The 12,221-nt window shown below is 41.0% G+C and overlaps 1 protein-coding gene across 1 annotated transcript; it reads left to right on the top strand.

Annotated features, from left to right (window-relative positions):
• The first annotated feature begins 4,951 nt into the window (after positions 1 to 4,951).
• On the top strand, positions 4,952 to 9,843 carry LOC4335790 (beta-fructofuranosidase, insoluble isoenzyme 2-like). The gene is made up of 7 exons (NM_001402366.1): positions 4,952 to 5,207; positions 5,851 to 5,859; positions 6,347 to 7,227; positions 7,617 to 7,778; positions 8,530 to 8,789; positions 8,898 to 8,988; positions 9,275 to 9,843. The coding sequence occupies exons 1-7, from the start codon at positions 5,003 to 5,005 to the stop codon at positions 9,461 to 9,463; spliced, it is 1,797 nt and encodes a 598-aa protein (NP_001389295.1). The 5' UTR covers positions 4,952 to 5,002; the 3' UTR covers positions 9,464 to 9,843.
• Positions 9,844 to 12,221: the final 2,378 nt, after the last annotated feature.

Below are 12,221 nucleotides of genomic sequence, written 5' to 3' on the forward strand. Positions count from 1 at the left end.
AAACGCCACGTCAACCCTATAGACCAGGTCAACACCACCACGTCACCAAAACTGCCCTCCAAAACCACCAAGGGAGTCAAATTACACCGGTTTCAATAGTTCGGGAGTCGACATACCCGGTTTTACGATTTAGGGTCATGGATTAAATTCGGATCACTTTTAAGGGAGTCAAAGTGGACTTAATTGTCCACAATCTGCTCTCGAGAGAGAATGTGGTGAGAACGTGCGCATTATTGGGAGGTCGATCCATCATCGAGCCAGGATCGAATAAAGGCGGAGCAAGACTTGTGCGAAATGAGGGCGTGCAGACGTAAAAGCCATGCCAAGTTGACGCTGAAAGTTCCATCACGCTCATTGGCAGTGCTTCTGGCAGCGCACTTTAGACGCCCGCCTAATCATTTCGGCTACAACCAGTAACCTCGCGCGGACTACTACTGCTTCATTGGCATAGCATGGCGTATTTTGGTAGATAATGGAAATAGATTACATATCCGGCTTCTGTCATAAGACATACAGCCATAAGTTTAATAGTAATAAAAATGTAAGGTAAAAATAAATCAAAATGAGAAATAAGGTGATGGGACAAATCCCCAACTTCCATTTATTATTGACTAGCGTTAAACCACATAAAATATTTTAGCTAGCAATTTTTATGGAACTACGTTACCCATAGTGTAATAAGAGAATCTTGGCATAGCATGGCGTATTGGAATCCAACTTTGCGACGAACGTGTGGTGCAACGGCGCTGCAGTTGTTTAGTGCTAGCTAGAATATGCATATACTTCTGGCTTCCAAGAACTTGATCATCTGGACCATCGCAAGCACTCCCTCTACAGAGTTGAAAAGGAGCGGTTTGGCCGTTTAGGATCACCAATTAAAGCGGCAATGCCCTAATGCTCTGCTTATACATTGTCAATTTTATTGTTTTCAGGATATACGCTACACAAGACCACCTGTCGATCTAAGCTGCGCCCGATACATAGAACGTCATTACTATTAGATCACCCACAATGGTAAAGTAAGTTGCTCTCTATAAAATATATACATCTCAGCAATAGACTAGATTAATAGTAAACCACCTCAATAGTATGTCTACATAGGTATCTATAGCTCTCTCATCTATTGCCTCGTTTTTCTCTATAGACTATCTCCAGATTAGTAGATAGCTTTACTCTCTTTCTTCATTTAATCTGTTCCAAGTAGGAAAATATGTTGACATGGATCTCTTGTAGAGAGCCTATAGATAACCATTGCGGGTGCCCTTACGGGGAGGTTAGTAGCAAGGCAGCTGGTCAGCAGTAAGGGACAAGCCGTTCCTGCACGCATGCAAGCGCACGATCCGTATCTGGCTAGGGGTGCGGCAGATCGACCACTAGCTAGTGCGTGTTGGCAATTGAACTGGTGTTGCCGCTGCGCAACTTGGCTCGCGCGGTGCGAATCCGCCGCAGCGGCAGCTCGGAGCCGATTTGGGATCTGCAGGTGGCTGCATCCCTGCATAGTACTTACTTATTTTGATTACAAGACTAGGCATCAGGCGCTTGAATGTTTCAGTTATACGTGAAAGAACAAACTGTAAATTGTGAAACAAAAAAACCAATATTTGAAACATTTGAAAATAGTTACTATGAGAAACAAGCGTGCAACAAACCAACATTATATTTATATATAGATGGACGTTGGACGAAACATCTGAAGAAGTGAGTGCAACATTAGGAAGGGAAAAAAGAAGAAGAAATAAACAACTTTGTTCCATGCAACGTAAAACATTGGACCGGTTCCACTGACCGAAACATCGAAAAAGATTTCTAAAACAAAAGAACTTAGGTATAAAACTAAGACAAATTTCAGTTCAAATATTCTGCTTCTCGCACATGTAACACCAGGTTGTAAAGGTTAAAACATCATTAAAAAATACAACAGTTGTACCAATATAGCCTTCTTCCTCCTATTGGATTTGGCGTTCTCCCTTGAGCTCATCATCACCACGCTGGTCCTAAGTTGATGAGCTTCGATTGCCACTGCCATCGTGTGGTTAACTCCGCTTGTTCCCACAATTTCTGCTACCCTTACACACTTCCCTTGTAGTGGTGGAACTAGGGTTGCTAGAGTCCACGTCCGTTGTAACAAGTCGAAAGCCGCGATCGACCATCAGGCTGGATGAGGGTTTTGTGCCGGTGCTGAGGCAAGTCCCCTAGACTATGGCCCTGTTTAAGATTCGGAGGGCTATTAAATAGTCCTCCGAAATCTTGATATTTAAGAGTATTAAACGTAGATTACTGACAAAACCCATTCCATAACCCCTAGGCTATTTTGCGAGACGAATCTAACGAAGTATATTAATCCATGATTTGCTACAGTAATGCTAAAGTAATCAGCCGCTAATTATAGATTAATATACATCATTAGATTCGTCTCGCAAAATAGCCTAGGGGTTATGGAATCGGTTTTATCGGTAATCTACGTTTAATAATCATAAATAGCAAGATTCCAGAGGGCTATTTAATAGCCTATGTTGTACAGGGTATATGATGCTTATGCTTGATCGGCCATACTCCGAAGCCTCCTCTGGGTGAGCCTCCTAGTGTACGATAGGACACGACCACATATATGAACACTCAACCCCTGAACACACACAATCTTTAACATACGCTTGTAAGATACTCTCTCCGTCTCATAAAAAACGAATCTATAACCGGATATGATATATTCTAGTACGATGAATCTTGAAAAATGTATGTCCAGATTCGTAGTACTAGGATGTGTCACATCTGGTATTATGTTGGTTTTTTATAGGACGGAGGTAGTATATAGGTCCCTTAATTTTTTTTTAAAAAAAGAGGTACACTATAGACAAATCTATCTATTATATTATTAAAGGAATAGAAAAAGGAGCCTCCACGTTCGCTCTTATGGTCTAGAAATTCTCACATTAATCAGAAAAAAAGAAAAAATAGAGTTCATATAGAAATACAATTTAGAAAAAGCTGAATTTCGGAATTAAAAAAATGAATATTAGAAGAGGAGACTAGAGTCCATATAGAAATACAATTTAGAAATAGTTGAAATTCGGAATTAAAAAATAAGGAATATTAGAAGAGGAGACTAGAGTCCATATAAAAATACAATTAGGAAATAACTGATATTCAGAATTTAAAATAAAGAATATTAGAAGTAGAGTATAGAGTCCATATAGAAATACAATTAGGAAATAATAGAAATTCGGAATTAAAAATAAGGAATATTAGAAATAGAGTATAGAGTCTATATAGAAATACAATTAAGAAAAAAAAGAAATTCGGAATTAAAAAATAAGGAATATTAGAAATAGAGTATAGAGTCTATATAGAAATACAATTAAGAAAAAAAAATAGAAATTCGGAATTAAAAAAATGGAATATTAGAATTAGAGTATAGAGTCCATATAGGAATTTAAAACTAACTAAAATTTGGAATAAACATAATAAAATTAAAGTAGAGTTTAGAGTCCGTATAAAAATACAATTTACAAATAACTAAAATTCGAGATTAAGAAAAATATGGGAAGAAGAGTTTAAAGTCAATATAGAAATGCAATTTAGAAGTAACTGAAATTCGAAATTAAAAATTAAAGAATATTGAAAGATAAGTTTAGAGTCCACATAGAAATACAATTAAAAATAATAAAAATTCAGAAATAAAAATAAATAATATTGGAAGAAGAGCATAGAGTCTATATAGAAATACAATTTACAGAAAATTCGGAATTAAAAAATATATATTAAAAGACGAGTCTAGAGTGCATATAGGAATATATATAATTTACAAATAATTAAAAATTGATATTAAAATAATTAATAACTAACACGTATATAAAATACAATATGAATATTACCCATTAGTAGTTTCGTAAAGTTATTGCAAAATTTAAAATTATATTGTCAATTTAATATATTTGAACAATATATTGAGAAAACATATATGCTATTATATGAGAGAAAATATAATAGTTCATAGTGAATTGTGAACACTGATTTAAAAACAAACAGATTAACAACCACATCGTTTGGCTTATTCGTGGAATAAGCTAAACGGCATATTTGCAAACGAAAAGTAATTTGTGAATAAAATTTTTATATACGTGTTCTTAGCAATCTAAAATCAAAGAGTGAAAAATAAACTTCGATGAAAAAAACCCAAAATCAGCTTCAAATTTAAAGTTAAAAATTTAAGTTTAGCTGATAAGTATAAGTATAAACGAAAAGATGATGCCGTAATTTTCTAGACATGAAAGATCAATAGAACGGATTGACATTTTCGTAATGGCCTGTAGATAGAGATATAAGCCACGAGAAGGAGCAGTGCTGCTCTCTTCTTTACAAGCTAACTTCAGTGTTTTTATACATGAAAAATCGAATTGATATCTTTGGGTTGGTTCGGATTGATAACGATCTCCATTCAACTTTTGCTTTTTGTTTCCCAATACGTTATAGATGGCTTTGTGCTCCATGCGGTGACCATGTTAGGAAAAAAAAGTATATGGATTTAGGCTTGTTTGAGCTCCAGCTTATAAATCAGAGCCAATATGAAGACAAATCCCAATATATATATATATATATATATATATATATATATATATATATATATATATATATATATATATATATATATATATATATATATATATATATATATATATATATATATATATATATATATATATATATATATATATATATATATATCAAAAACATGAGAGAAACATGCAGGTCACGGACGTCCCAGGGCACAAATAATGTTAGGTCGTCCACACAGTAATGCGGCCCGCCCGGGCCTGCCATTCTTCTGCCCTTTTGTCCGACTCAGCAATCTTTGAAATCTCAACGCTTAGGGGAAAAAAAACAGCGTCTTTTCCATAATGCATCTCTTCACCTTCGCAGTATAAATAGGACCCCCTCTCCTCTGCTCCTGCTCATCCTCCTCTCCTCTTCTCGCTCTCACTTCTTGTGCCCAAGTGTGAGAGCAATGGGAGTTCTTGGTAGTAGGGTCGCTTGGGCATGGCTGGTCCAGCTGCTGCTGCTCCAGCAGCTCGCCGGAGCGTCGCACGTCGTCTACGACGACCTCGAGCTGCAGGCGGCTGCTACCACAGCGGACGGCGTGCCGCCGTCCATCGTCGACTCTGAGCTCCGGACTGGGTATCACTTCCAGCCACCCAAGAACTGGATCAATGGTAATGTGAACTAACTGAAATGTTGCCAACTTGCCATTGTTCATGCCAGAACGCCGGTCAGGCCGTATGATTTGCAGGTCATAGGGCACCACTTGTGGTTGTGGATACTGGATAGATGAGCAAAGGGAACAGAGTGCTCTGTTCTTGAGAATTGAGACGCAGAATCGTGCAGAGTAACTAGTACAGTTTTGACGACGTTGTTGTGTAGAACATCACCTGAACTAAATGGCTCAACTTGAGTAATTTATAGTCAGAGTTGAAAATATTGACATCATAGTCATATCAAATGTTTGGCACACAACATAAATTACGGACAGTACACTAAGGCATCAGTTTTTATGTCCATTTTGTCGGGTCAGCTAGTAGAGTCAACGTTAGCACCCACGCGGTCACGCTGAAAGAAGTAGCTTCAGAAGCATCTCACAGTAAACTACTGAGAGTTTGCCATCTCTTTTTCATGAAGCTCACACTTAGTCCCTTCGAACTGTTAACAGATGTACTACCTTGTTCTACTTTTCTTGCTAATGATTCTTGTGACAAGGCTTAGTCCTAACCGGCAATTTTCTTGTGCAATTATTTGGTGGGGGTGTGCTCTGCTCTACACTGTGATTGCTGCTGCGTCATCAACATTGGAAACCCGCAGATCCGAACGGTACGTCGTTTTCCCACCCTTTATAATATATCCTGTCACGAATCTCTGTCTACTAGTAGTAGTAGTAGTAGTACTAGAACTTTTATGCCTTGCAACTTGCAATTTCGTTGTACGGGAGAGGACTGTAGTTAGTGACGCCTTTCATGGTAGGATTAAAGGTTCAAAGCACATTTTAGCACGAAAATGGTAGGCGCACTGGGACTCCACATGCAGGCTTGCTTGTCGACCGTGGGGTACCTAGCCCCTACCACGGCTGATGACCACAAAGTTCAGAAAATCTTAACTTCCTCTCAGAAAGGGAATTAGCCAAAAGTTCACCTTTTTCTCGTACGAAATGAAGCATCTATAGTTCTATAATTAATCGTGAGCAGTGTAGAGAAAAATGCAATGTACACGCGCGATTAAACTGAAATGGTAATTGATTTCAATGTACTACTAAGACTGAAGATCATTTCTTGATTTGGTGAAACTGAACGGGTGCATGCAGCGCCGATGTACTACAAGGGGTGGTACCATCTGTTCTACCAGTACAACCCCAAGGGCGCCGTGTGGGGGAACATCGTGTGGGCGCACTCAGTGTCACGTGACCTCATCAACTGGGTGGCGCTCAAGCCGGCCATCGAGCCCAGCATCAGGGCCGACAAGTACGGCTGCTGGTCGGGGTCGGCGACGATGATGGCCGACGGGACGCCGGTGATCATGTACACCGGCGTCAACCGCCCCGACGTCAACTACCAGGTGCAGAACGTGGCGCTGCCGAGGAACGGGTCGGACCCGCTGCTGCGCGAGTGGGTGAAGCCCGGCCACAACCCGGTGATCGTGCCCGAGGGCGGCATCAACGCGACGCAGTTCCGCGACCCGACCACCGCGTGGCGCGGGGCCGACGGCCACTGGCGGCTGCTCGTCGGCAGCCTCGCGGGGCAGTCCCGCGGCGTGGCGTACGTGTACCGGAGCAGGGACTTCCGGCGGTGGACGCGCGCGGCGCAGCCGCTGCACTCGGCGCCCACGGGGATGTGGGAGTGCCCGGACTTCTACCCGGTCACCGCGGACGGCCGCCGCGAGGGCGTCGACACCTCGTCCGCCGTCGTCGACGCCGCCGCCTCGGCGCGCGTCAAGTACGTGCTCAAGAACAGCCTCGACCTGCGCCGGTACGACTACTACACCGTCGGAACGTACGACCGGAAGGCCGAGCGGTACGTGCCGGACGACCCCGCCGGCGACGAGCACCACATCCGCTACGACTACGGCAACTTCTACGCCTCCAAGACGTTCTACGACCCGGCGAAGCGCCGCCGCATCCTCTGGGGATGGGCCAACGAGTCCGACACCGCCGCCGACGACGTGGCCAAGGGCTGGGCCGGAATCCAGGTAATTAACCGCACGTCCTGACTGCATACGTGCATGCCATTTACGTGTCCACCATGCATGCTGCCATCTTCAGATAGTCAATATCACCATATACTCCCTCCGTTCTAAAATGTTTAACACCATTGACTTTTTAGCACATGTTTGACCGTTCGTCTTATTAAAAAAATATGAAATATATAAAACTATATGTATACATAAAAGTATATTTAACAATGAATCAAATGATATGAAAAGAACAAATAATTACTTAAATTTTTTGAATAAGACGAATGGTGTCAAGTATTTTGAAAAAAGAGAGTATATCTTAAAAGTCAAATGGAACAACACTAGCAGCTCAATTTTGCTGGTAATCTTTGATTGAATCGTGTGTTTGTGATGTGATGTTTTAGGCGATTCCGAGGAAAGTGTGGCTGGACCCAAGTGGGAAGCAACTGTTGCAGTGGCCAATCGAGGAGGTCGAGAGGCTGAGAGGGAAGTGGCCGGTCATTCTCAAGGACAGGGTGGTCAAGCCAGGGGAACACGTCGAGGTGACCGGGCTACAAACTGCACAGGTATTCCTTTTTGCATCTGTAATTCTGTAAAACTATTTTTTTTACCCCAAAAGGGCATTCGAATAAAACTGCTCACACATCCATGGTTCTGTGCATGACAGTAGTAATTATTAATAAGTTATCCTGTTTGTTTTGCTGTGTCCTGGACCGATCTTTATCTTATCTGGCACGCCTGAAGTTGTGTCCAGTGTGCAGTGCCCACTGAACACCACCTACTACGTGTGCCGTGTCGCTTTCTTCTCGTCCCCTTTTACCATCTCCTGCACACTTTGCTCGTACTTAACTGATCTCACTGATTCTCTCGTCATCCGCGCATGTCACGTACAACTTCCAGGTTGCAGCGTGATTAGTGCACATATCACTAAGACACTAAACAACATAATTAGAGAGATAGTTAAGGAGCTCAATTAATGTGCTTTGTTGGTGACGTACGTGAGTAGGAGCTGTGATCTCTGATAGCAAGTTTAATAGTATAGCTAACTACTGGCTCTAAATTATCTATAGTCAATCTAATAATAAATTCATATAATAGTTACCTATAAACATATACTAAATAATTAATACATGGTTCCACATGTCATACACATATGCATCTTAAAGTCCGTACTATAATTTGCTGTAAATCTATAGCTTGTTGTTTTTCTCTCTCCTCTTTTATCTCCTCGATCGAAATGTGTTTATAGCTGGCTTATAGTGTGCTATTGTCCCTGGTCTGATGAAGTGATCATGCATTCTGTTTGGTGGGGTGCAGGCTGACGTGGAGGTGAGCTTCGAGGTGGGGAGCCTGGAGGCGGCGGAGCGGCTGGACCCGGCGATGGCGTACGACGCGCAGCGGCTGTGCAGCGCGCGGGGCGCCGACGCGAGGGGCGGCGTGGGGCCGTTCGGCCTGTGGGTGCTCGCGTCCGCGGGGCTGGAGGAGAAGACCGCCGTGTTCTTCAGGGTGTTCAGGCCGGCGGCGCGCGGCGGCGGCGCCGGCAAGCCCGTCGTGCTCATGTGCACCGACCCCACCAAGTACGTGCGGCTTTTGCACTTTATCGGTGATTGATCGCACTACACAATAAACAAAATATTGCCTTGACTCCGTTTACTGATTTTTTGGTATGGTGCGTATGCGTGCAGGTCATCGCGCAACCCGAACATGTACCAGCCGACGTTTGCAGGGTTCGTTGACACGGACATCACCAACGGGAAGATATCTCTGAGGAGCCTGGTACGTAATAGGACCAAATTATCGGGAAAAAAGGAAAATGTTGCATGACGGTATCCCGTTCGGATAAAATTATACCTCTTAAATATTGTCCGATACCTAATAAATATTAATTGGCTAATAAACTATTTGAATGGGATGATATCTTTGAGGTATCGTCTGATACCTATCTGATAGGTACCTCATAGGTATCACCTCGTCCGAACGGGTTACTGTTTTATAACATTCATCTGGAAAAGGTTCATAAATTGTAGAATATGTTTTGATATCTTGTGTCTCTCTTGTGCAGATCGACAGGTCGGTTGTTGAGAGCTTCGGGGCTGGAGGAAAGGCGTGCATCCTGTCGAGGGTGTACCCGTCGCTGGCCATCGGCAAGAACGCGCGCCTTTACGTTTTCAATAACGGGAAGGCGGAGATCAAGGTGTCGCAGCTCACCGCGTGGGAGATGAAGAAGCCGGTCATGATGAATGGAGCCTAAACAATATTTGAAATTGAGAGAGATAGATGCAATGCATGATGAGAACTACCTTCAGTAGCTAGCTAGATTTTTGAGTTTCAGCGGAAAAGAAAAAACTGATTGCCCTTAATTATGTGCTAAATCATGCCCCCTTGTGTAAAATGGTTTCAGTCACACGTGTCGTATGCATATGTACCAAGGGGACAGTTTGAATGCATGGATGCCATTAGGACTAATAAAGATTGATGCTAGTATAACCCATGAGTGCGCACTGGTGTTAGATGCACTCCGGTTGCTTTATTTGTCTTAAGATATCATCTTTCAATGCATAGACCAGACCACTGATATACCAGAATATCTGAATTTTTTTTATGTGTAAGTGTAATCACTGGATTTGTCCCAAAAACCTAATTGCATTTTCAAAATTTCTTTCTGGATAACGACTTAATAGTTTCTAGAAATTTGCAATTACGAAAGAAAAATAATTGTCAAATGTGTGTACAATCATCCTGATAGGCTCCCCCCCCCATATGAGCGGAACCAGTTGAGTTGACGAACGAAATTACGGTTAGTGCGGGGGGAAATGGAAAAAGTTTATGTACCAGGAAACACTGTGAACCGAACATATAAATCCCCCAACTTTACAAGATCGTTCATTCACTGCTAAAATAGTTTTGCAATGTGTTTTTTTATTTAATTTGCATATAGATTGGACAAGCTTGACTATGTGACATACACATTGGACATGTGTGTGTCAAAATCTCTACTTATTATTTTCCCACTTGTTCTTTCTCACCTACAAATAAATACTAATATAATACTCGTATGATCTTACTGTAGAGCATAAATTAAGGACCAAGGATTGACAATGTGTAAATGTGTTATGTTAGTTATTTAAAACCATTCATTTAAACATCCAAATACGCACCATCACTGTCTACATCAATGTAGGGGTAATATAATCAGTATTTCAAATTTTAAAGGGTAAGATGTTCGGTTTTAAAATTTGTGGTGTTAAAAGGACTTTCATTCAAAGATTAAGGGGGTATATAGACTGTTTGAAAATACACACAGAGATAAATTTATCATCGATCACTGGCAAGTTCCATCAAAGGACTCTAGTTCTTTTTCTCAAAAGGTGAACATGAGATCACCTGACTGCAACATAGTTAGGTATATGGGCTATTGTGCGACTGAAAGTTAACAACCATACCAAAAGATCAGGGCAAGGTAAGATATGAGATTAGATAACGTTCTTTCAATAAGGAAAAAAAGATGTCATTTGATCAGACATCTATCTTGTGAAAGCCAACGGTTTTTTTTAAAAAAAATGGCCAGCGCGTGAAGTGCAATACAAATGGCAACATACAGTTCGTGGTTGTGAGGGCTGAACTAATCTCGGAGTGGATTACTTTTCTTTTGAAAAAAGTACATTGGGACGCACATATTAATTCAGTATTTTCTCTGTTTAATATTATAAGTTGCTTTGATTTTTTTTCTATTGGTCTAATCAAGTTTTAAAAGTCATGTAGCAACTGATCCCTATAACACCAAATTAGTTCAATTAACTAAATAAATATTGAATACATTTTTATAGTGTTTGTTTCGTGTTAAGAATGGTACTATTTTTTATAAGCTTAGAAAAAGTCAAAAGCGTCTTATTTATAATATGAAATGGATGGAGTAGTTTATAATCAACACTAACTGGTAACCAGCCATCATACTATATATTCTTTCCATCCAAAAATATAGGCACAAATATATTTGAAAAGGTCTTCTAACTTTTAACTGATACATTTAGTCCCATTCATATGGCTTATATAGTTATTTATAATGGACATGTTATTCATAATATACTGTGAAATTAATTAATGATCAAAGCTCCATGTTGAAGTCTTGAAGACCATGTAAGAAAACTTATATGCATTCTTTTTATGGAGGGAGTAATCAGTATTGCCTACAAGTCAGCTTCTCTCGAAGTGGATTACTAGCGAGGCCACAAAACTTTAAAAAGAGAACATCGCAATAAACAGTCCAATGGTGGGTTGTGGATCTGTCTTCCATGAACACTGAGTACGACCAAGATATATTATTTATCTAAAAATAGAGGCCTTTACGGTCTTGCTCGATCTATATTAATTCCACAAGCTCGGTCCATGCATATACTCTAGTTTCATCACCTGTTATATATGGCTGTCCCTAACTGACCACTCTGTCAAAAAAAAAGAAGTACACACATCGTCGTGCAAGTGTCCGGTTACGTGCAGTTCATTCATTACATTTGCCTTATGTGCAAGATTTTAATTAAGTGTACATGCAGTGCTAGTTTTTACACAACTAATCTGTATCACTATACCGAGACTTGGGAGGAGCTGCAGTATTGTTGTCATTGTTCGGCACATACATGCATACTGGGCAAAAATTAAGCAAGTATACAATGTTGGAAGCAACATGCATGAACACACAATCTGTGTGTTAGTACGTAGCTGGACATCACTGAACTTCCTTTCTCCATCCACTGTAGTACAATATACAACAACTTGAGGTATAATTGACGGAAACTGCACATGCATGCTCGACCGATCTCATCTCATGACCGGCACAGATCGATCATAGCATCTGACAGAGCCATATCACATCCGAGGCCCACTAGAGTGCATGCACATACACACCCGCAGAAATAATTCGGTAGGCTGATGCGATCGATCTGCTCGTGTTCAGCGTATATGCAAGAGAGTGAGACAAGTTCACCATAGTCTGGTCCTGTGTGTGGCCACAG

This window comes from Oryza sativa, chromosome 4, assembly GCF_034140825.1.
Source record: "Oryza sativa Japonica Group chromosome 4, ASM3414082v1".
NCBI lineage: Eukaryota > Viridiplantae > Streptophyta > Magnoliopsida > Poales > Poaceae > Oryza > Oryza sativa.

Coding starts and splice junctions, on each gene's coding strand:
- LOC4335790 (NM_001402366.1), top strand. CDS start 5,003: ATGGGAGTTCTTGGTAGTAGGGTCGCTTGGGCATGGCTGGTCCAGCTG. Junction 8,790..8,897: donor ATGTGCACCGACCCCACCAA/GTACGTGCGGCT, acceptor GTATGCGTGCAG/GTCATCGCGCAACCCGAACA. Junction 8,989..9,274: donor AGATATCTCTGAGGAGCCTG/GTACGTAATAGG, acceptor TCTCTTGTGCAG/ATCGACAGGTCGGTTGTTGA.